Below are 25,608 nucleotides of genomic sequence, written 5' to 3' on the forward strand. Positions count from 1 at the left end.
TGGATGAATCCACTCTTAGGAAAAATTATTTACTTTCGCTAAATGCTTCTATCCTAGATTCAATACTGTCTGACATAGGAGGGAACTGCGTATAGATTTTGGTTGATGAATTAACAGATTCATGTGGCAGACACATATCGAACTTCATAGTGGGTAAATTATGTCCAAAAGAACCCAGCAAACCTCATTTACTTTCATGCAAAGTGTTGGAAAAAACCAACCACAGTACAGTTGCAAGATTTGGTTAGTGCATATTTTCAACATTTTTAGTGCATATTTTAGCTATTTTCAGTGCATATATATCTGGGCCTAGCTATAAGCTACGGTTGACAATGCTGCAGGATCAGTGTGTGAGAAATTATGGTATACTAGAGGGCAGTAGTCATTTTTCATTGGTCTGTTTTAGTAAAGTGCAGATGTGTTCATTATTATCATGTATCATCCATTATCCACTTACACTTTTATTCAAATAGTCACCTGTGGGTGCGGTATTTCGGTACTACGAATACACTTATAGTATAGAATTCAAATTAAATTAACTACTAAAATGAATGTGAAAATTGAAAATATATTTAACGGTTGGTAAAGAATACTACGTGAAAACGAACTTTTTCTAATGATACATTTTGACACAGGAATATGATTGTATTGGTTAGCAGCAGCATCTTTAAATAACCGCGTGGTGAAGTGAAGTGAGAGCGGTATTTCAGCACATGTTTGTGAGTTTAAAAACATGGATCAGTGTAGTGATCTAATAGTGTATCTAAAATCAAGACCATTTTCTTCGTTGTCCTATGAAGAGAAATGTGCAGTGAAAGAGAGAAGACCAAAACCTCATCTAAATATTGTACATCAGTCACGTAAGTTCCAGTCTCAGTGGTATGAGCAATATGAATGGTTAAGAGCAAGTGTAACAACCGGCATGATGCATTGTTACGTTTGTCTTCTGTTGGGTGGTGAGGGTGATAGTAAAGAATGGACTGAAATTAGCATTGCATGTACAAGGCGCGTCCATAAAGTAACTTTCCCACTCGTCCCACAGCTAGCATACAATATGTTGCGCGAAGCGACTGAATACACGTGATAGAGTAATGTCCTGGCATGGCACATGCACTAGCGAAACTTCCTGAGTGCTCTCAGTAGCTTCGTTGCATTGGTTGAAGATGGATGTTCCTAATCCAGCTCCCGCCACGTGTGAAGTGCGATCAGTGATAAAGTTTTTGAATGCACAGGGCATAGCGCCGATTGAAATTTATCGTCATCTGTGCCAGATATATGGCCCTAACGTCATGGGCAAGCTGGGCAAGCAGGGCCTAACGTCATGGGCAAGCAGAGGGTGCGATTTTCAGTAGGACGCCAAAATGTGCATGGTGAGGAGCACAGTAGGAAGCCAACAATCATCATAGACGACCTTGTGGAGCAACGCACCATCTGCTTGCTCATGACCTGGCACAGCTGACGATCAATTTCAATCGGCGCTATGCCCTGTGCATTCAAAAACTTTATCACTGATCGCACTTCACACGCAGCGGGAGCTGGAATAGGAGTGTCCATCTTCAACCAATGCAACGAAGCTATCAGAGCACTCGGGAAGTTCCGCTAGTGCATGCGCCATGCCAGGACATTACTCTATCACGTACACGCAGTCGCTTCGCGCAACATATGGTTTGCTAGCTGTGGGACGAGTGGGAAAGTTACTTTATGGACGAGCCTCGTATTAAAAACTTCCATCGTAGAGCACGAAAACATCAAATTTCTAAGAAACATATTCTTAATTGGGAACAATATCATCTTCTGAGTCAACTCAGAATAGAGCATGCTCTATAAGAAGCGGCTCGGCTCTCGAGTCTCAAGCACAGTGAAATGGTGATTCATAATAGACGATATCTTGGTAGACTGATTTAAGTCATCTGCTTCTTAGGAAAGCAAGAGCTCACATTTCGTGGACACGATGAGAGCAATCAGTCAGAAAATAAAGGCAATTACCTAGAAATATTGGACATGCTTGTGCAAGAAGACCAGTTTGTTAGAGAAAAGTTGGAATCCTTATCGGGTTTTAAAGGGACTTCAAGTGAAATCCAAAATGAATTAATTTAATGTGCAACGTTAGTAGTCAAGGAAACAATTCAGAAGGAATTAGACTTGGCGGAATTCGTGTCAGTTAAGGCAGATGAAACACTAGATGTGTCTTGTAAATCACAAATGAGTGTTATATTTCATTATTGTCTGAACGATTCAGTACAAGAACAGTTTTTAGGATTTCTGATGTATCAAAAGACATAAGCGCCGAAGGTTTATCAACTGTTATCTTGAATGTGATGAAAGACAGCAAAGTTGAAAATAAGCTAATTTGTCAAACTTATGATGGTGGTTCAGTGATGTCAGGTTCTCGTGGTGGGGTTAATGTGATAATTAAGCAGCAGTGCCCTAATGCAATTTCATTCACAGACTTAATCTGGTACTTTTGTATGGTGCCAAAACGATTAAGAAAGTTCGTCTGTTTGTTTATGATTTGACAGCCTTTCACACATTTTTCAGTAAATCTTCAAAAAGATCTCTGCTTTTAAGAGAAGGAGGTTTCAAACTCCCTCAAGCAAGCACTACGCGCTGGAATTATCACTCTAGAGCTACAGCAACTATAACTGCTCACTTTCAGGAACTAAGAAGAGAGATGTCTCATATTATTGACAATGATGAAGACTGGGACGGAGATTCCTATAATGGCACTGTTGGTTTGTTAAGAAGATTAGAATATTCAACCTTAATTTTTTGTTGAGTTTTTATCAGAAAATATTTGTTTACATTGACCACTTATACAGCGTGTTGCAAATAAAGTGTACATCAAATATCAGCATTTGCAATCATGGAGTAAAATTTTGCTGTAACAAATGTAAAATCTCTTAGAAATCAGGAAACTGTTGAGGAGTGCATCAAATATGCCAAGGAACTGAATAATCAGGCAGGATCAGGATCATTTATGACATTACAAATCCTTGCTTTTGAAATAATTGATACCATAGTGATACAAATGGAATCGAGATTTGAAGATCTTAAAAACTTTAATTTTATTGAATTACTCGATGAAAAACAGTTCCCTGCTTACAGATCAGTGTTTCCGTCACTTAAGTTGAGTGCATTGATAAAAAAATATCCATACTTTGATAGTGAACAGCTTCACAAACGTTTATTCTGACCAAACAAAGGATTTGCCTGCAGGTTTGTTGCTGAAATATTTTTCGAACAATGGCCTAGAAAAAATCCATCAAGAAACAGTGCGACTCATAAGACTGATTCTCACCTTCCCTGTATCTACTGCGTCGAGTGAACGAAGTATGAGTGCACTGAAGAGAGTTAAGACATTTTTAAGGAACTCCATGTCAGATTCTAGACTGAGCAATTTGAGTACTCTGGCTATTGAGAAGGGCTTGTTAAACAGTCTTTCTAGGGACGACATCATCGACATCTTTGCAGAGTGAAAAACACGCCGACTGGAGTTTATCTACAAAAAAATATTAGGTATGAACTCTAGAATACCCAGTTGCATGAATGTAGCTTCGCCACTGATGAATAGACTGGTTCCTATTGGCTGTCAATAATGCTAGTAGAAAAATGTGCCAAATTGTTTACTTCAATGATGAAATAATTTCTTAAAGGTTGTTTTGTGATTTTTTTCTTTGCATTTAAGTTTCGTAAGCTTGTGAGTATAGTCTACACGGATTGAAAGTGAATATTATGAAGACGGAATATATGATTGTTGGAGGAAAGGGAGAGGACTTGGTTGTAAATGATGTAATGATTAAGAATGTCAGCCAGTTTAAATATTTGGGATCAATTATAGATAGTTCTGGTACTTGTGAAAAGGACATAGATAATAGAATCAGCCAAGCAAGAAAAGTAACTAGATCCTTGAATGGTATCCCTTGGAACAGAGAAATGACAAAAACAGCTAAAAAAACGTATCTTGAAAACAATGGTAGAGTGTGTCCTTATATATGGGTCAGAGTGTTGGACCTTGAATGATAAATGGAGGAGCACTATGATGGATGGGTTACGTAGAAGTATGACAGTGTTTTAACGTTTATATGAATGCCATTGTGAAAGATTTTAGACAAACAAATCACGGGTATATCACTATTAACAGAAATTTAAAATTAGATGTAATAACGTTTGCAGATGATCTTGTTTTACTAGCAACATCAGAAGATGATTTGCAATGGTCAGTACATAATTTAAATTTACTAGCTCAAAAATATTCAATGGAAATATCCATTAACAAAATAAAAATAATGGCCTTTTGTGGTAAATACCCAATACCAAGCAAAATTTGTTTAAATAACACAATTTTGGAAAGAGTTAATGAGTTTAATTATTTAAGATATAAACTTTCTTTTGTTGAAAATTTGGATTTATCAGAGAAAATTGTAAAATTCAACAAATCAATGGGCATCATTAATAGAGTTTTAAAATCTTCATTAGTACAAAAATCAACTCATACTCGTCTTTATCAAATAATAGTTCGACCAGTCTTATGTTATGGGAGTGAAGCGTGGACTATAAGGACAAAAGATGAAAGCAGACTAACAGCTTGCGAGATGAGATTCATGCGCCGAACAGCTGGCTACACTAAATGGGATCGGAAGAAAAATGAAGATATTCTTCAAGAACTTAATGTCTCATCAATACTGGACTATATCTCCGGATATCAGTTAAACTGGAAGGAACACGTCTCAAGGATGGTTTCATCCAGGATCCCTAAGGAAATAATGAAGTATCATCCAAATGGGAAACAGTCACCTGGTTGACCTATGATAATATGGCAAGAAAATCGCTTTTTCAGGCCATAACAGTTCTTTTGGGACTAGTACTTGACAGGATGATGATGATGATGATGATTGATGATGCATTTAAAGTGCATGTGGTGCTGTATGGTATTTGTATCATCACATTTATTTTATATCATGCTGGCTCCGTCAATAATCTCAGTTCTAGAAGGAGAAAGTTCTGAGGTTGAGTAGTAGAGTTTAGTTGCATACTGTATTTTGCAACGTTTCGCATTTGTAACATCACATTCCTCTTAGGGAAGTTCTTTGCTTTGGAATACAGTAGTAGTTGATACAATGTCATTAAATAGTCAAATAAAAGAAATAAAAGTGAAGAACGACCTGACATACTACCTTCCAGCACACTACACACATTTGCAATGAAGCCTCTGCTACAATTAGTATTAGAGAGTGAAGACAACTTCTTTAAACACGCCTTTGCATCCTAATTCAAACACATTCCTAGATTTCTCTGAATTACTTCCTCTAGTGAGGCATTGTGGATGTGAAAGCCGAGATAGCAACTGATCTCCAAAACAAAAAGAACACAGCTCAAGCCTATATTTTAGTTCAGCACTCCTATAGTACACCCGTCTACAGATTTCAATGACGTTATTGTTTCCAGGAACCTCTTCTTTTTGTAAAATACGCCGAAAACATGGTATACACTAGTGTCCAAAAGTTAATCATAATAAGAAAACTAGAAAAGGGAAGGGAATAGGGGTTGTGTGATCCCTGTAAATATTTATCAAGGAGTGTAACTCAGCTTATGTATAAAGGCAAGAGTACTGCCAGCTTCAAGTATGCTCACGATGGAAAGGTAAACAAAACATAGTGTATCAGACCAAGAATGTCTCATTCTGTATTGTCTACTCATTGTGATCAGAGAGCAATCTTGTGGTAAAGTGTGCACTGTACAGTAAGAACACGGCACAATGACATCAGTTGGAACTGTTTTTAAAGGAAAAAATCATTGGACACCTGGAAGCAGGTGAGACACAGATCGAAGTCTCAGCAGCCCTGAATGTGCAACAAAGTGTCATTTCCAGGCTTTGGAGAAAGTTCCGAGGCACAGGAGAAGTTCATTGTAGGCCAGTACAAGGTCATTGAAGAGTAACAATTCCACAACAAGACTGATATCTGGTCTTAACTGCACAACGAAGCCACTTAGGGCCATATTCATAGACATTCTTATCACGGGCTTCCGGTGGATGATCAGCGAACTAACATTTTTCGTATTCATAAACCAGTGTTAGCGATATGATATGATATGAATCCTGTACAAGTAATCAGTCGATAGCTGGGGCTAGTTTAGCACGCTCGTAGCGCAGGCTAGCGAAATTTCTATGAATAGCACCCTTAATGTCTACAAGACAACTGTTCTCACAGATTGCAGCTGCCTATGGGTTTAAAGTTTCTTGGCAAACTGTATACCAGAGACTCACGACAGCTGGTCTCTATGCCAGACGTCCAGTAGTGTGTGTCCCACTTACACTAATGAACAGAAACATCGAAATTGGACCCTGAATGAATGGAGGAAAATGTTCTTCACAGATGAGTCCAGATTCAGCTTGCAAAATGATTCCCCTCGCGTATCCAACTGGAGAGAACATGGAACACGATTACATCCCAGAAACATCGTGGAAATGAATCAGTTTGGTGTGGACAGGCTTCATGTTGAATGGTCATACAGGGCTGCACATCTTCAATGGAGGTACTGTTAATGCCCAGAGGTACAGACGAGGTACTCTGACAGTATGTACGACTTTTGAGAGTAGCAGATGGCCAAGACTTCATTTCCAAGGACAATAATGCACGTGCACATCGGGACAATCTGGTGAATGAATTTCTTGAAGGTAAAGATATCCACAGTATGGACTGACCAAACAAGCTTCGGACATGAATCCTATACAGCATGACTGGAAAGCCTTAGGGATAAGAGTTGTAGCTCACCAGCCTCCACCACGGACAATTTCAGAGCTTCGCACTGCTCTTCATTAGGAATGGAACCAACTTCCAGCAGAACTCTTGTACCACCATGTCACGTCGTTGTGAAGCATGTGTAGCCATTAGGGGTAACCACACCCCATGTGATCTTCATATTTCGGTATTTCATGATAATATCTTTGAAAAATATTGGAGTGCAAGAGGTCAAATGACTTTGTTGTCAAATGGCATTAGAAAACAACAACATATTTCGGTATTTTTTGCATATGTGTTTTTAAAATAAAAATAATTGTTAATTTAATGTTTTCCACTCTCCTGCATACCAAATAAACTTCTGATTAATTTTTACTATGTTTTGTGTACACTGACACTTCATTTATAAAATCTTTTCTCATATATTAATTGAGGACATCACCCGAATAAGGGCGTATAGAGCAAAGTGTGGATCTGATATAAACTAATTTCAATTTTGTCAGCTGTCAGTTGATCATAGTTGTGTCCAAAAGCATAATTTAACAGTGAAGAAAAACTTTTTCGACACAACTGTGATGAACCTGATAGCCGACAAACATTGAAATTAGTTTATATCAGAACTACATTTTGCTCTATACGCCCTTATTCAGGTGACATCCTCGATTATGCTTAGCTTTTGGACACTAGCGTAAATTAAAGTATCGAAATCTGCTTTGTTAATAGTATCACGTAATAAGAGGAATACAGGAAGACATATTAGTTATTACCTGTTATCTTTTCCTGGGTGTAATTGTATCAGTTCTAGTCGGTATCTTTTCGCAAAGAGCATGAAGGCATTCATAGGTCTCTTGGGTCGCTCTGCATCCCTGAGTTTCTTGTGAGGAGATGCGGGGGGTGAGAGAAAAGAATCTGGTGGTTGGAAGGCTGGCAAAGAAAGTGGAACTGAAGCTCCCACATCTTCAGGTGGAAAACTGAATCTGTAACAGTTACATTTTGAAGAAATAAGTGTAACTTTAAAACATGTACTTACATGACTAACAAAATGATAGAGGAGACACAATTACTCGTAATGTATGTATGTATGTATTTATTTACACTGCAAGTGGGCAAGCACCCGGTGGCAGTGGTATATACAATATTAACAATACACAGTTAAAATGATAAGCAATACACAATAAAATTTACAATACATAATACAATTTACAACACATATACAATTTTATACACAATACAATAAGAATACACAATACAATTTAACACAATAATAATAAAACATAAAATAAAACACTTACTTTTACAACACAACCTACATAATTATGTATAGGTCCTACATAAGTTTCAATAGTCTTTCACTTTACTCTCATCTCATTCCCTGTAGTGGCACTATGACGCATTTCACTGACACTTTAGCACACATTTCACTGACACTCTGTAACACATTTCACTGACACTATAGAACACATTTCATTGACGCTATAAATTATCACTGATCGGAACTGTTCACTGCACTGTAAAACCATAACTTCACTGACTCACCTCGCTTCACTGATACAACAGTTCAAATAAGTCAAATAATTGCATTCTTATGCATACTTATAAACAGAACTACATTTAAACTAAACATTTCTAGTCTAAGGCCCTCTTACACGCTATTTTTAAATAATTTACAATTCAAACCAAGGAAGTAAACTCGTAAGGCTAGATAAATACATGTCACCTTAAAAAATTAAATGTTGAATGTCACCTTAATTTTAATTTTCACTTTATACACAACTCTCTAAATTATTCTTGAATGTTTAAGCTTGTATAGAGAATCAAATGAACTTTTAAAAAATGGATACAAATAAATTCTGTTATAAATGATTCATCTAGGCAGGCAATAAAAACAAAGAAAAAAACTCTCATTTTATGCTATCTCATTTAAAAATCATCCTGAAATGGAATAAGATTTCTCATATTTTGAGAAAGTAACTGCATTTTAAAAAATACAAAATAATAATAATGAAAATATTGGATGTTGAAAATATGTACTGACAATTTAAAAAACAACAAGGCTTCTGGCAGCGATGATATACCATCTCAATTCTTGAAATATGGTAGAGTAACACTTCATGAATATATACATGATTTGCTACTACAAATTTGGAACAAAGAAAAAATACCAGAGGAATGGAAAATGGCATACTTTACATCCATACATAAAAAAGGAGATGCAGATATTTCCATAACTTTACTACAGAGGCATATCATTACTAAATATACATATAAAGTTTTTTCTTCACTAATATACTAATTACGACCATATACTGAAAAAATTAGATCAAACAGGATTAAAACAAGGTGATTCTCTCTCGCCAATCTTATTTAATATAGCATTATAGAAGATATATCCGACAGTTAGACTTACTATCAGCTGGAGTAAACCTGGGTGCACAACAGGAAGTTTTTACACTTGCTGATGATGAAAGAAATTATGAGCTTGCAATACGAGAGCTATTTATTGGATTAATGGAAAAAGCACCACATACTGGATTAAATATCTCTCTCTCTCTCCCCCTCCCCTCTAACTCTCCCCCCCCTCTCTCTCTCTCTCTCTCTCTCTCGAAACAGTCAATCAGTTCAAATATCTTGGTGTTTTGATAGACAATTCTAATGATGGAAGTTATGAATACTTAACAGACTGCTTTATGCAAAGAAAACTTTTCATGCTGTCAAGTAACCAGAAATTTAAAGAGCATTTTGTACAAAACACTAATCCAGCCTGTACTATTATATGGATCGGAAACATGGAGCTTAACTAAAAAAGAAAAACACAAATTAATGGTTTTTTAAATAAAATGTTGAGGAAAATTTTTGGTCCAATTTTTTATCCACTTGAAAATATGTGGAAAACTCGACATAATAATGATATTCACAAACTTTATAATCAACCGTCAATTTTAGATGTAATATGGACCAGATAATTAAATTGGGCAGGACATGTTATATGTATGAATGACTCCAGCAGTGCAACAACAAATACAGGGTGTTAAAAAGAAGTATCCAATATTTCAGGAGGTGGTAGCATGCATCAAAACAAGAAAATAATGTCTAATAAACATGGGTCCTGCAACACATACCTTATGCTACCTTTGCACGGTCAAAATAAGATCTGAACACTTGTTCATAGGAGGTACTCAATGTGAAGTCCATTCATGGCAATGCATTTCTCTGCCCTACAATACAGCAGACTATCAGATAATCATACCGTAGTTGACACACCTGACATGGAATAATGATAAGTCGTAAGGAATATTGAAAACAAAAGTCTGGTTGTGGATATGAGTGGGGTTCAGCAGAGATGGTGTTGTGAATTTTCGTAATCGGTATGTGTGGGCTGATGAAAATCCCCATGCAGCACCGATTCTCAATCGACATATGGGCAGGCGTTCTTGGTGATAGATTAATAGGGTCATACGTGCTACCACAGAGACTTTCAGGACTTTCCTATTAACGTAATGCCTGCCTTCCTAGAAAATGTGTCATGTCAGCAGAGACTAAAGATGTGGTTCATGCACAATGGCGCATCAACACATTTTCTCTGCAATGTGCGTGAACACCTGACGCTGACATTTCAGGACTGCTGGATTGATCAGGGAAGCCCCAAACCTAAATCCCCTAGACTTTTGGTTATGGGGACACATGAAGGAACCAGGTCAATTTCAAAAGAGTGCGTGATTCCTTATGCCGAAGGGCAGAGGAATGCATTACCATGAATGGACGTCACAGTGAGCACCTCCTATGAACAAGTATTCAGATCTCAGAAAATATGTGTTGTAGGACCCATGTTTATCAGACATTATTTTCTTGTTTTGATGCATACTAGCACCTCCTAAAATATTAGATACTTTTTTTTTACACCCGTATATATGAACACCTTTAACAACACAAGCCCACTGAGAAGGTCTCGAAGTAGATGGAACGATGAAATTCAGAAGGAATGCATGGAAATGGAAATTACCAATTAGGAGGAACTAGCAAAAGACATAACAGAGTGGAAGAATTTCATGAAATCGACATAGAGTCGACATGTTCCATAATGTCCTTTTACTGATTGAGTGATTGATTGATTGATTGATTGATTGATTGATTGATTGAATGAATTGCATTTTAAATTCTACTACAGGTGAACTTCGTTATAATGGCATCGATTCATATGACACCTAGGGCCCGTTTCACAATCCTTACAAATTACAAATTAACAATTTACAAATAACAAGTAAAAGATTACAAATGCTTGTAAATTGTGTTTCACAATGCTATCTTATTGGTTTGTAAAGTTTGACGAACTTTACAAAATCAGCTAAAGAAATTTACAAATACGCATTATTGGTTACACAACATCGCCAACGACAGTTTACAAAAATCACTAAGGAGCAGAGCTAAAGTCGCTGTATTTTTACTACTATCGATACATATGTTTATATTTTGTACTAAAATAGATTATTCTAAGCTTGCTGATTCATATTTCACCAACAGAAAATATAAAGTATTGTTAAAAAAATTAAAAGTATTTAGATTTTCATATATTGGCGACAATGGAGTTTCATGTGATGTGATTGGCCGAGTATACCAATACGTCTATTACTTATATGACCAAAGTTAGCACCAAATTCAGTCAAATAAGTAAATAACAGATTTATTCCACGTACAAATATGCAATTGATAAAATAATTAAGATGTCTAACTATAAAATCAGGTTCATATTTTGTGTAGATCCATCTGTATTTATTAATGTTGCATCCACAACCTCACGAACATTAGTGATCCCAGTAGCACCATAAAAATTCTGTGCTATAGTAAATAACATTTTGGTGATCAAAAACCTGCCCCGAATGTAACTCTTAACAACATCAACTACCCTGTAGACACTTTTGGACACTGATATCTTAGAAATTCCGTGCTTATCTGCTAATCCACACAACTGACAGCTACTATGCAACCAATGTAAAACAATATAATTCTCGCTTTGAGGTTAGGGCATCACTTTTCCCTTTTGGATGTTGGATATGATGTCCCATATATTGTATGAGAGATTCCAGAGAAACGAGACTCAAAACGACTTCAGAATACTGTATAAGTAGTGTTGTTATTGCATTATTGAATTATTTATTTTTGGTGCAGGGAACTTCTTTTTTAAGTGCGAGTATTTATTAAATACAGTCTTCATATATAAATACTTACGCGGTATTCTGAAGTAAAGCGCGGGACTCATTCGAAACGTTTAATTAAATTCATACAATGATACAAATGTGTTATTAATTCTTGGCCGGAGAATTTTACATATTCGATTAGGCCTAAATTCAATATCTTCGTCTGAATCATTAGAACTCCTTAATAACATCAAAACTGCGTTAGTTTAATTCTTAATATTATCCAGTTACTCAAAAATTTATTTAATAAGTATTTCTTTATTGTACTTATTCATAATTTGTTGCAATATCAAACTTTACACATCTCAGAGTATTGTAGAAAATGTGCTAATTTTACAAGTAAAGTTTACACGTTTGTAAAATTACCCTTCATTGTGAAACAGAATACTTGTAAAGTGAGCAAAATTTAATTTGTAAAGATTTGATTTCCTTTGTAAAGTTCAACATTACAAACAAAGATTGTGAAACAGAAGTTTACAATTTACAAGCAAAGTTTACAATTTACAAAGCCTGTAAACATTGTGAAACAGGCCCCTGGTCTATCATCAAATATTTTGTTGTGCCAATTCCTTTTACCGCATGTGTTTTTCTATCTTTCTTAATATGATATATGTAAATGCATCTACCAAGTGTATAACTTCAATCCCATGAATCTTCATTTTCAATGTTATTTTCCAAGAACCAGCTTTCAACACAATTTGTCCTTGAGAAGCAACGGGTCATAAAACATCATTTAAATAGCAGATCAAAATGACTGATTACTGCACTTCTAATTGATGTAGTTTGTTGAGTAATTACAACATGCAGTGCGAAATGTGCAATTAACATTTTTCATAAACTTAAATTTGGAATGTAGTGTAGTTTACATAAAAATACTGTAAATGACCGAATGAATGAAGTATAATATAGCCTAATCTAGAGGTCAAAATTGTACCATTCACCAGCTTTCTCGGATGAAAGCTCAATTCCTGTACTATTCATCTCAGTTACGGCGACACTTCTTTATAACAACACAATTTTTTAGATTCCTTGGATGACATAATAACCAAGTTCTTCAGTAACGCAATACATTCAGAGATAATGCCTATGGAAAAAACAAAACAAAATACAAGTACCAAATTAATTTTTATGCTCGACCATGCCGAAATGTAGTAATTATACACCTGGTAGCAGTCCTTTAATGCATGTCATTAAAGTACACCTATTCATTAAAGTTCAGGTTTTCAATTATTCTTGGATATGCAATCAAAAAACAACGAGGGTAACGTCACGGAGGCTGGAAATCCAATACTGTCGCAGAAGGTTATGTCCTGTTACTATAATAATTAGCGTTAATTGTAAATAACATTCAAATAAATTCAATTTGTCATCTCGTTTTTCAATTCTAAATCAATTTCCAGGTTATATCAAAATTAGTTCATGTTATTCTCTAGATTATATCAAAGTCAAGGACATTATTGTTCCTCGGAAAAAATCAATACTTTCGCGTCTGCGCACATCTCACAATTTACGAGCTAATGCACAAGGTCACTTCCGGCTCTCAGGTCAGATACGAATAAAATGAATACTTCTGAATAATTTCAAGTTAGAAATATGGTCGAGCATAAAAAGTCGTATGAAACTTGCCTATAATGGTAATTAAGACGCTCGTATGAAAATTATGAAACTCGCTTGCGCTCGTTTCATAAACAAACATACTCGCGTCTTAATTACTATCATTATAGGCTCGTTGCATAATGTACTATTTCAGTATAATATAATTATATTCTTATGCTACTAAAACAGTAAAATAAACAAAAAATTACACTACAAACATTTTCAAATGAAAATTATTGAGCTATTACTTAATTAAATCTAAACGATTGGTAAAAAAAAAAAAAAAAAAAAACAGTACAGTGACTGCTGTAATGAATTTACTTCACAAATACAAATTTAACATGAAAGGTTAACTTTTCAAGTTCCGATTGGCAACAATGAAAACATTGAAAACTAGCCATTGCCCATTCGAGGTGCTGTTGATCAAAATGGCGGCATTAGCGATAGAAAAGGCTTACTGAGTCTTAGAATATGCAAAAACACATTGATGATCATTCAGAGACACTTTCGGACCAAGTTTGCTAAAGAAGCAACTCACCGTCACAACATCATAAGGTGGGTGAAACAATTTGAGGAGATGGGCTACTTATGCAAGAGGCTACTTATGTGTGACCTACGTACAAAGCCCAGAAAATCAATGTATCATGCCAACAGATAACTTAACATTCCCATAATCTTGTATGCAATCACCTCAACCAGCATCTTCCAGAACGCTGGATTGGTCGTGCTGGGTTGGATGATGTGCTGTTGATGTTGTGGCCCCCCAGCTCTCCCAACCTAACACCTTGTGATTTTTCTCTTTTGGGGGTATGTGAACAACAAGATGTTCGTACTCTCATTTCTACAAACTTACAGCAGTTAAGGCAATGGATAGGCGATATGGTTGTCTCAATTGATCAGGCTATGCTGGCAGGGTGAGGCATGAAATGGAGTATCGTGTATACATCTGCCGTGTCACAAATGGCACCCACATCAAACATCTGTGAATGTTCACAGAAACTTGGAGAGGTAACCTTTCATGTTATATTTGTATGTGTGAGCTAAATTCATTGCAGCAGTCTCACAAATATTTTCTTCTTGTACCAATCATTTATAATTGCCCTGTCTCTAAACATAATTATACACTTCTACAAGAAAAGAGAAGATTGAAGGAAATACAGCAGATAAAAATAGGGTTTCTGAGTACACACAATTTTATTAAAGAAGAAGAAAAAGAGCAGTAGTAGTGTAGTAGGCATATTAGTGGTAGAATAATAGGATCGTGCTATGGATCCACAGCTAAAGACAGAGGTTACTGCATACAGGTAGTTGCCTTTTGAAGTAATGTGGTCCCCCAACCTTTTTCTGTCCACTTGAAGATACAATAATCTCTGTTTCTGCTCTCTGAGACAAACATAAGTGTTGCGAATTCTCCACTGAACGCTAACACCGACAGCAGTCTTTCTTACGTTTAAACAATTCACACTTGTTTTTGTCACTCTTTGAAAGTCCTTTGTAATTATTTTATTCTGTGGAATATATTGTAAATTATTTGATTTTTTAACAACTCCATTTTAATAATGTGGAGGTCTTTGGAGTTAAACATGAAAGTGAGCATTGATCAAGCACCAGTAGTTCAGTGCCTGCAAGTAATTATCAACCAAGTACCAGTCATTCAGAGTCAGTGATTTTCAATGAAGCAATAGGATTCAGTGCCTGCAAGTGATTATCAACCAAGTACCAGTCATTCAGTGTCAGCGATTTTCAATGAAGCAATAGGATTCAGTGCCCACAAGTAATTATCAACCAAGTACCAGTCATTCAGTGTCAGCGATTTTCAATGAAGCAATAGGATTCAGTGCCCACAAGTAATTATCAACCAAGTGCCAGTCATTCAGTGTCAGTGATTTTCAATGAAGCAATAGGATTCAGTGCCTGCAAGTGATTATCAACCAAGTACCAGTCATTCAGTGTCAGCGATTTTAAATGAAGCAATAGGATTCAGTGCCCACAAGTAATTATCAACCAAGTACCAGTCATTCAGTGTCAGTGATTTTCAATGAAGCAATAGGATTCAGTGCCCACAAGTTATTATCAACCAAGTACCAGTCATTCAGTGTCAGTGATTTTTCAATGAATCAATAGGATTCAGTGCCTGCAAGTGATTATCAACCAAGTACCAGTCATTTAATGTCAGCTATTTTCAATGAAGCCATAGCGTTTCAGTGCCTGCAAGTGATTATCAACCAAGTACCTGTCATTCAGTGTCAGCGATTTTCAATGAATCAATAGGATTCAGTGCCTGCAAGTGATTATCAACCAAGTACCAGTCATTCAATGTCAGCGATTTTCAATGAAGCAATAGGATTCAGTGCCTGCAAGTGATTATCAACCAAGTACCTGTCATTCAGTGTCAGCGATTTTCAATGAATCAATAGGATTCAGTGCCTGCAAGTGATTATCAACCAAGTACCAGTCATTCAATGTCAGCTATTTTCAATGAAGCCATAGCGTTTCAGTGCCTGCAAGTGATTATCAACCAAGTACCTGTCATTCAGTGTCAGTGATTTTCAATGAATCAATAGGATTCAGTGCCTGCAAGTGATTATCAACCAAGTACCAGTCATTCAATGTCAGCGATTTTCAATGAAGCAATAGGATTCAGTGCCCACAAGTATTATCAACCAAGTACCAGTCATTCAGTGTCAGTGATTTTCAATGAAGCAATAGGATTCAGTGCCCACAAGTTATTATCAACCAATTACCAGTCATTCAGTGTCAGCGATTTTCAATGAATCAATAGGATTCAGTGCCTGCAAGTGATTATCAACCAAGTACCAGTCATTCAGTGTCACTGATTTTCAATGAAGCAATAGGATTCAGTGCCCACAAGTTATTATCAACCAATTACCAGTCATTCAGTGTCAGCGATTTTCAATGAATCAATAGGATTCAGTGCCTGCAAGTGATTATCAACCAAGTACCAGTCATTCAGTGTCAGTGATTTTCAATGAAGCAATAGGATTCAGTGCCCACAAGTTATTATCAACCAATTACCAGTCATTCAGTGTCAGCGATTTTCAATGAATCAATAGGATTCAGTGCCTGCAAGTGATTATCAACCAAGTACCAGTCATTCAGTGTCAGTGATTTTCAATGAAGCAATAGGATTCAGTGCCTGCAAGTGATTATCAACCAAGTACCAGTCATTCAATGTCAGCTATTTTCAATGAAGCCATAGCGTTTCAGTGCCTGCAAGTGATTATCAACCAAGTACCTGTCATTCAGTGTCAGCGATTTTCAATGAATCAATAGGATTCAGTGCCTGCAAGTGATTATCAACCAAGTACCAGTCATTCAGTGTCAGTGATTTTCAATGAAGCAATAGGATTCAGTGCCCACAAGTTATTATCAACCAATTACCAGTCATTCAGTGTCAGCGATTTTCAATGAATCAATAGGATTCAGTGCCTGCAAGTGATTATCAACCAAGTACCAGTCATTCAGTGTCAGTGATTTTCAATGAAGCAATAGGATTCAGTGCCTGCAAGTGATTATCAACCAAGTACCAGTCATTGAATGTCAGCGATTTTCAATGAAGCCATAGCGTTTCAGTGCCTGCAAGTGATTGTCAACCAAATACCAGTCATTCAATGTCAGCGATTTTCAATGAAGCAATAGGATTCAGTGCCCACAAGTAATTATCAACCAAGTATCAGTCATTCAGTGTCAGTGATTTTCAATGAAGCAATAGGATTCGTGCCCACAAGTAATTATCAACCAAGTACCAGTCATTCAGTGTCAGTGATTTTCAATGAAGCAATACGATTCAGTGCCTGCAAGTGATTATCAACCAAGTACCAGTCATTCAGTGCCCATAAGTGATTTTCAATGAAGCAATAGGATTCAGTGCCTGGAAGTGATTATCAACCAAGTACCAGTCATTCAGTGTCAGCGATTTTCAATGAACCAATAGTGATTCAGTGTCTGCAAGTGATTATCGACCAAGTATCATTCATTCAGTGCCCATAAGTGATTTTGAATGAAATAATAGCAGTTCAGTGCCTACAAGTGATTCTCAGTCAAGTACCAGTAGTTCAGTGCCCACAAGTAATTTATCAACTAAGTACCAGTCATTCAGTGTCAGTGATTTTCAATGAAGTAATAGCGGTTCAGTGCCTGCAAGTGAATCTCGACCAAGTACTAGTAGTCCAGTGACAGGGAGTGGTTTCGAACCATGCACATGCACAGTAATGACTTCTAATCACTCTTGTCTATCATGAATGCTTAACTTCGCCATATGCATAATTTTCGTTCAATTCTGTCAAGATTAAATGAATACCTTCACCTCATTCAGATTATCATAAAAGATTTCACTTCGCACCCACTTATAGAAATATTTCTTAATAATTACTAAGTTTGGAATGAACATAAAAAACAACAAAATTAGTTACAAGAAAGTGCGGAAAAAATTACTGACTATATTTAAAATATCTTAAATAACATTCGATAGATTCAAGTCCATGAACATTCATAATACGGGTTATCCTTTTTTTTTTTTTTACCAAGTCCCTTCCATTAAAATGGATAGGCTAATCGAGGTTGTGCTGTATATATTTCTTTCACATTCTATATTTTGTTCTGATACCTCCACTGCTAGCATACACACGTTTTTACTTCTGTTGTATTCTTTTATCCTACTCTCTACATCTTTTCTGTTTTATTTGAGGTTTTACTTCCTTTTTTATATATGCTGCCTTGAAACTCCCACACACTTTTTGTTCTTTTACTAATACTCAGCCTCCTGCTGTCAGTTGCCGGTTATACATGTGAATTTAGCCATTTTTATTAGAATATCCTTATCCCTGTAGCTATCTGAAGACGAAGTTAGAACAAATCCTCACTATTTGAGTCTTTATATACAATATCAGCAAGCGAAGATGATCCACCAAAAATCTTCTATCATTACTTTTCTCAGCGTACATACTACCAGTACAAGCAATTAAGTAAGATTATACATTAGTCCATATAGGAACTCAATTTTAAATTCATATCACAAAATATAGTTGCAATGACAAAGTTTCATACCTCTTAAATCTATCACAGATATCCGGAGACACAACAGGAAGTCTTGGAGGTGGAAGACAGATATCATTATGTTCTAGAAGTTGACATGACACTCCATATTGCTTCAAAACATAGTCTGGATAAACAGCACACCAACCTGAAAACACAAACATTATTAATAATTAGGGCTAGGATTCTTAAGTAAATAAATACTATATTTGCATTGCAATAGAAACTCGTAATTGAGTTTTAAGTTTTGAACAAGGTCACCTGAGCATATACTTTAAATTTTATTTCACATAAAAACACATATTTAAACTTTTTTAATGTAAATACATATTTTCAAATATGCACATAAAAACACGTAAAATTAAGTTTTCTTCAAATAATTTTCGACAAAGCCCTATTTCAGATTAATCATCACCCGAATGTTCAGTGCAGTTGCTTAGATGTGACAGTTGGCAACTGTTTCTCGGAATTGCCTATCTGTGGACCTGTAGTCTGCTCTCTCACCACAAGCGATAAGAGCTGTCACCACTAAAAAAGTTGTACTGTAACACACACACAAACATTGATGTGTCATTTAGAAGTGCTTATAAGTTACCATAATGCTGATTCAGGAACCAATTATAATTTTATTAACATCAGCTACCTCTGTTTTCGTTTCCAATCAAAACACGTCTCTAGACAGTGCATGTTGTTTCTCAATGGTCAGGGCACTCTTTTTCCCAGTACAAGACAGTGTTCCACGATAATCGTCAGTCATTTGCGATGAAAAATTTGACAATGAATCTCATTGTGTATTGTAATTCTTCAGCAGTTGGCGAGTATTGCATATTGTTTATATCAGCGATGGGCGTTTGAGTGCATTTGCCCTCCGTGCACATGGGGAATTCCAAGTGCGAGCGCTGCAGCACGCTATAGTGTGCCAGCAGCTATAACAGATCTTATACAGCTTTTAAATGAGCTAAATTTAGGACTTCCGGGAAAAGAAATTCTTAATACACAATTTGCAGCTTTTAAGGAGAAATTGCTGTTATGGATATGTCAAATGCAAAAGGGCGAAATATATCATTTCCCATCCTTATCTAAGCGCATAGAATTTTGAACAATGAAAATTTCGAAATGTAGCATGTATTCTATCCGGTCTATTAGAGGAATTTATATCAAGGTTCCACGATTTAGATTGCCTGGAAATGGATTTGCGTATTTTTGCTATATGTTCTGATTCCAACTGATTATTGATAACGTCCCCCCTTCATTATAGTGTGAATTGATTGACCTGCGATGTGATCGAGAGATGCGAGCGAAATATGATTCAAGGTCGAGTCTTATGCAGTTTTATGATGGATTCCCAAGAGGGCACTTTCCCAATCTGCGTAAGCTGTGTAAGAAAGTTTTGTGTTTATTTGGTTCCACTTATAGATGTGAACAGTTATTTTCCATTACGAAAACAAACAAATCCCAAATGAGAAATGATGGGCTTTTAACGGCAGTTCTTCGCATAGCTTGTGCTAATACAGTTTCTCCAAATCTTGAGAAATTGAGTAATATGAATTAATGTGCAACAGATATGTTTTGTTTTGTGTTTAAGGAAGTGTTTTATTACTTTGTGTTCTTACTTAGCTTGGTAGAAAAACATTTTCTTTTGAAACATACAATACGTACCGCAACTTGAATAAACCGGTTTTCGTGCACTCTATAAGCACACTTCTCTCGTAGTACACTGTGCAAGCACAGCGTGCATAATTCTGCCCAACCCTGGTTTATATTCAAATAAAGTAATTCAAACATAATTAAATATTTTTCCTTTATTTGTCACATATTTTCCTGATTTTTAGCACATAAAAAGTAAATATTTTCATCATTTTTAGTACCTAACAATTCGAACTCTATTAATAATTATTAATAGGGTATTATAATACTAATATAACAGTTGTATTATAATACAAGTAAGAGAATTTTAAGTGCACAAATAAAGCTTTCAATTACAAATGTTGGTGTGTACTGTCAAATGTCATGATGTAAAACGTTTACATGTGAATACAACATTCTGCACATAATTCACACACATTTCTGCTCATTTACATTTTTAATATAAATTGTACTGTTTCTTGAATATGATAGAAATAATTTAACTATAAGAAATGTAATCATTACAAGTGAACAAACAAACAAACATCCTGTACAAAAAAAGAGACAGAGACAGAGACAGAGAAGAAACTTTACAATGAGCTCATATATAGTCGAATCCTGCTTTTACATTTCTGCAATAACATTTTCCAATTATTTTCAAAATTTTTCTCGGTCCTTTTTAATTTTTACATTATTATAACATATCTTTTCTACTGTATTTATGCTGTCATAATTCCAAACTTCCCGAAAATTATGTTTCCGCCAAATGGAGGAAAAAAGATGGCGTCCATGCGAAAAAGTGAACATAAAATTGCAACTATCAATGTTGTTGTTGTTGTTTTCTAATGCCAGACATTCGACAATAAAGTCATTTGACCTCTTGCACTCCAATATTTTTCAAAGATATTGTCATGGTTAGCCACTGACGCACAGATTTTGAGATGTTCTGAATCCATTTTTTGATTTCAGTTGCACAATGGGCAGTTAGGGGACTGATATATTCCAATTCTATGCAGATGCTTGGCCAAACAGTCATGGCCTGTTGCCAATCTAAATGCAGCTACAGATGATTTGCATGGTAAATCAGGAATCAACTGTGGATTATGATGCAAAGAGTTCCATTTTTTCCCTTGAGATTGTGTTATCAAATTTTGTTTGTTGAAGTCTAAGTATGTAGATTTAATAAATCTTTTCACAGAGTAATATGTAGATTTAGTAACAGGTCTGTAAATAGCAGGATTCCACAATGGGATGGTATCCATTTGAATACAATTCTTTTATTGAGTGTTATTAGTTGAGAGAGCATTTTATTTATTTCTGCTATTTGAGATGAAGGTGTGTTTCTAGAGACTATTGATAGAATAGCTGCTTTGGAGTCTGACAATATAACTGCATTCTTAAATTTATTGATGTGGCAGAGAAGATTCCTGAGACTTCCACTTATTGCAATGATTGCTCCATCAAAACTTGTTGTTCCATATCCAAGAGATCTATAAAGTGAGAAGAGACAGCACATAACACTTGCACCTGCACCTTGTTCCCTGGAGATCAAGGATCCATCGGTGTATAAATGAAGCCAATTTTGTGGAGGGTACCTAATATTAATTGTCTCTAAAGACAACTGTTTCATTATTTCAGTGTTTACTTCTGATTTTAGTGTTTCTTCTGTTAAATTTAGATTATACTCTATATTTAATAGAGTTAAAGGGTTTGGTTTAATTTGTAAGTTTTCTTTTAAATTCGGGACGTTGATTGTAACTATCAATGTAAATTTTGCTATAAATAGTCGAACTGCGAACATTCAAGTATAAAAAATTTTGTGACGACGCATTTTTCTCATGAAGGATACTGTGATCACTGGTGAAGAACGAACTGTGGAGGACAGTCTTGTCACCATTTCCAGGATAACAGTGCTGGTACTAGTGGTGGTGATGTTGATGAAGGTGATGATCATGATGGTAGTGATGGTGATGATGATGTCAGTGTTGGAGTTTCCAAAAGGGCAGATGTAGTTATAGTATTAGATACTGTAAGGAGGTATTTTTCTGCTATAGAAGGAGATGATTCAAATTTTGATAAACTGTGTGAAGTAGAGAACCATATAGAAAACTTGAGGCCGAGACGTAGATGGGAGGATAATATAAAAACAAATTTGAGAGCGGTGGAAAATGATGGTAAGACTGAATTAATCTTGCTCAGGGTAGGGACTGATGGCGGGTGTATGTGAGAGCAGCAATGAACCTCCGGGTTCCTTAAAAGCCATTTGTAAGTAAGTATACTGTTTGTAGAAAAGTGATAGTAGATTGTTTGTATCGAAAAACTATTGTTTTAGATTTAAAATTCAAATGCTAGAAAGGGGCCAATAATAAGAAGTTTACTTCCTGTAGTTTTATATAGAAAACCATGATTTGAAAAAAGTGGCAAACTATGCCTCAAAGCACCAATTTAAACAATTTCATGCAAAACTACTTTCAGCTCCACAAATAAAGAACCCTGGCCTCACACCACTTCTACACAGATGGCAGTGATTGACAGGCCAGTTAGGGGAAGTTGTCTTGCTAAAACTTTCAGCTGTTGCCACATTAATAATAATAATAATAATAATAATAATAATAATAATAATAATAATAATACTATAACAACAACAGGTCATCACTGATCATCGAGTGGTTAGCATGCCTGTTATTAGATTAAGAAAAGTAAACAATATCTGTTGTTGTGCCATCGCACATTGAAATATTTATATTTAATCTACTGTATATGCTGTAGGCTAGGCCTAACTAATTTAGTAAACAAGATTAAGTTCTAGTTCTATTATAAGTTATTTGCTACACAAAAGTAGCATTGAAAACTGTGATAAGGTACACTGTCACGTACTATTACAGAGGGCTCCTGCAGCATTTTCAGGACACTATTTTCGAACCACTCTTCATAAACTGCAGAGTTTTGTGCCATGATAATCTGCAGGTGCATCTGTCATTTTCTTGTGAGTAACAGCTAGAGCGCCATCTATGAAACCAAAACATCCCCCCCCCCCACAGTACACAATAACAATTCTGTCATCCTTTGCACCTGATATCAGTACCACATAGTTTTCGGAGTTGTCTGTTTAGTTTTTCATGCAACACATTATGACTGTGGTACAGTACCAGGTTTCGTCTACATACACATCATTGTAACCTTGTAAACGCATCTCTTATCTGTTCGAGATATGGACAGTACTTTTCCCATAAGGAAATTCGTAGTCAGTGCCACTAGTTTTCTCCCGCATAGTGTGCATTATGGACTCTACTGTCGGTGACATTCCGCTCTTGTAGCACTTGTACACTGTTTGTCGCACAAGATCATGTGTAAAATCATCGATTTTTTCAAAAGGACGGTTTCCCTTTCTTCCCTTTTTTTCCAGAGTGTGATGCGTAGATCGATCTTCAATATTTGATATTCTCTTTATACTGCTTAAACTAAGACCTGTTGCCTCTTTCACCCAATTGATTAATATTCCTCCTTTCCAAAACTCCACCATTTTGAATTATTCTTCTAATAAATTTCTTAACTTTTTGGACTATAAGTACACTTTGTTTTCGTAACTTCGTCCCCTTTCCTATTGGCGATTTATTACAATTCTTACGTTTAGTCGGCGTCATTTCACAAGAAGGCCCTGGTTGTGACTGTGAAGGTACTTCACTATTATTATAGTTTATCCACAGCCGAAAGAAATTAAAACACTGTAAATTCACTGAGAACCACAACGCGCCAAGACACAACTGAAGCCATAATGCAGTGGCAGGGATATTCTTTCAAAAATGGAAAATTCACAACACAGCATTCTCCTGGCGGTATCTTTGTCCACAGTTTCACTAATTGGGGGAGTGTGCCAGTCAGATTTATGGCTTCCTGAATCCAACCCTGCAATGAAGGTTCTTTACTTGTGAAACCAAGAGTAGACACAAGTTCACAGTCACATTTGTCAAATAAGCATTATAAAATGGTGGAATAGTTAACACAGTTAATGAGTGTTAAAAGAAAAATAAATTATTATAGTCCGGGTCAGCTTACTTCATACCTTAAGGGTGAAACCTAACCATTTTTCCCCCATTACTACATATGCTAGTGAATTGTGGTGATTTTCTAGTTTGCAGGTTTGATTTTCTTTTGCAAACTTCGTTTCGAATTTCGATATTGACAAATACTACAAATGGTAGTGATTTTGTAACTAGTATGTTGGCAGCTGAGACAAATATCGACAATATCTGTCGGTACTGGAGTTCTATGAAATTGAAATTGTACTAGATTTCTGAGCCTGTTACTGGAAGCTAGTGAAATTTGAACAAACTAATAATTGATTAATATCAATACTAATATTAACACATAAGTTATTTTGTGTGTTGCGTTGTGCTTATAATTCAAGACTATAGTTAGGTAAGTTTTCGGAGTTAGTACTAATAATATTTCATGTGGTCAAACAAAATACATTTTTAGGTTAGGTTTCGTGAGTCAATTGTTTAGTCAAACCAATGAATTAGGTAATGCCATACAAAATACTTGATATGTTGATCCCTTTCTCGTATAGTTTGCCTATGAAAACATGTTACACATTATTGAATTATTTAGAATAACCTTCCAACATAAAGTACGGTAAGTAAATAAGTCATTTACTACGAAGGATCGTGTGATATCTGGTAACACTTGGCAACACTGGCAAGACGGCAATATTTGCTGTTTGGGAACTGTTCTTATGTGACCCTCACTATAGCCTTGTTTTACGCTGTGTTTAGAAGGAGGTGTACAGACGAAAACCGCATTTGCTGTGTAGTTTTATTTTATTAATAAAAAATATCTTTCTTTGATTTGAGAACCAATATTAGCTCATTATTACTGCACAGAAGAAACTTCATGCATAAATTTTGTTTCTACTTTAATGTGTGGTAGAATGAGAGAGCCCAATCAGTATTCCTTTTTAAGCCGCACATCTAAATTGCAAAGCAAGGACGCTGACAAAATCACACAATATAAAACACTCTCTCAAAAACTTCAATTCTTATTAGTTGTAAAGTTTTCAGACAGAATACAGTACATTGGATTGAATGAAAGCAGACACACACACAGGTGCAGATAAAGCATAATATACAATACCTCTATCTTTGATATAGAATGTATGCTGCATGTGACATTGCGCTGTGATTTCACCTTGCCATTGTTCTTGGACTTTAAATCGAATCTTGATGTTTCCATCCATTTCTGCAATCTGTTCTACTTGAAGTGCACCAAGCCAATCAGGAAGAGATTTTGACAATTCTTCAGCTAATTTCCACACTCCTGCTGTACCGGCATGAGGAAGGTCAAGTTTCAGAAGCACTCCTAAAAACATAAAATAGTTTCATTGACATACAGCAAATACC

At 35.8% G+C, this 25,608-nt stretch overlaps 1 protein-coding gene across 3 annotated transcripts in view; it reads right to left on the minus strand.

The window, feature by feature from the left end:
• LOC138715476 (HMG box-containing protein 1-like) overlaps window positions 1-25,608 on the minus strand; it is a 63,543-nt gene that overhangs the window by 14,788 nt on the left and 23,147 nt on the right. For all 3 annotated transcript variants that reach the window (XM_069848415.1, XM_069848416.1, XM_069848417.1), the window contains exons 4-6: window positions 25,343-25,567; window positions 18,596-18,731; window positions 7,508-7,717 (exon numbers count right to left, since the gene is read on the minus strand). In XM_069848415.1, the coding sequence (XP_069704516.1) occupies window positions 7,508-7,717; window positions 18,596-18,731; window positions 25,343-25,567 (571 nt within the window). The remainder of the gene's footprint in view (window positions 1-7,507; window positions 7,718-18,595; window positions 18,732-25,342; window positions 25,568-25,608) is intronic.

The sequence above is a fragment of the Periplaneta americana genome, chromosome 15, assembly GCF_040183065.1.
Source record: "Periplaneta americana isolate PAMFEO1 chromosome 15, P.americana_PAMFEO1_priV1, whole genome shotgun sequence".
Classification (NCBI taxonomy): Eukaryota; Metazoa; Arthropoda; class Insecta; order Blattodea; family Blattidae; genus Periplaneta; species Periplaneta americana.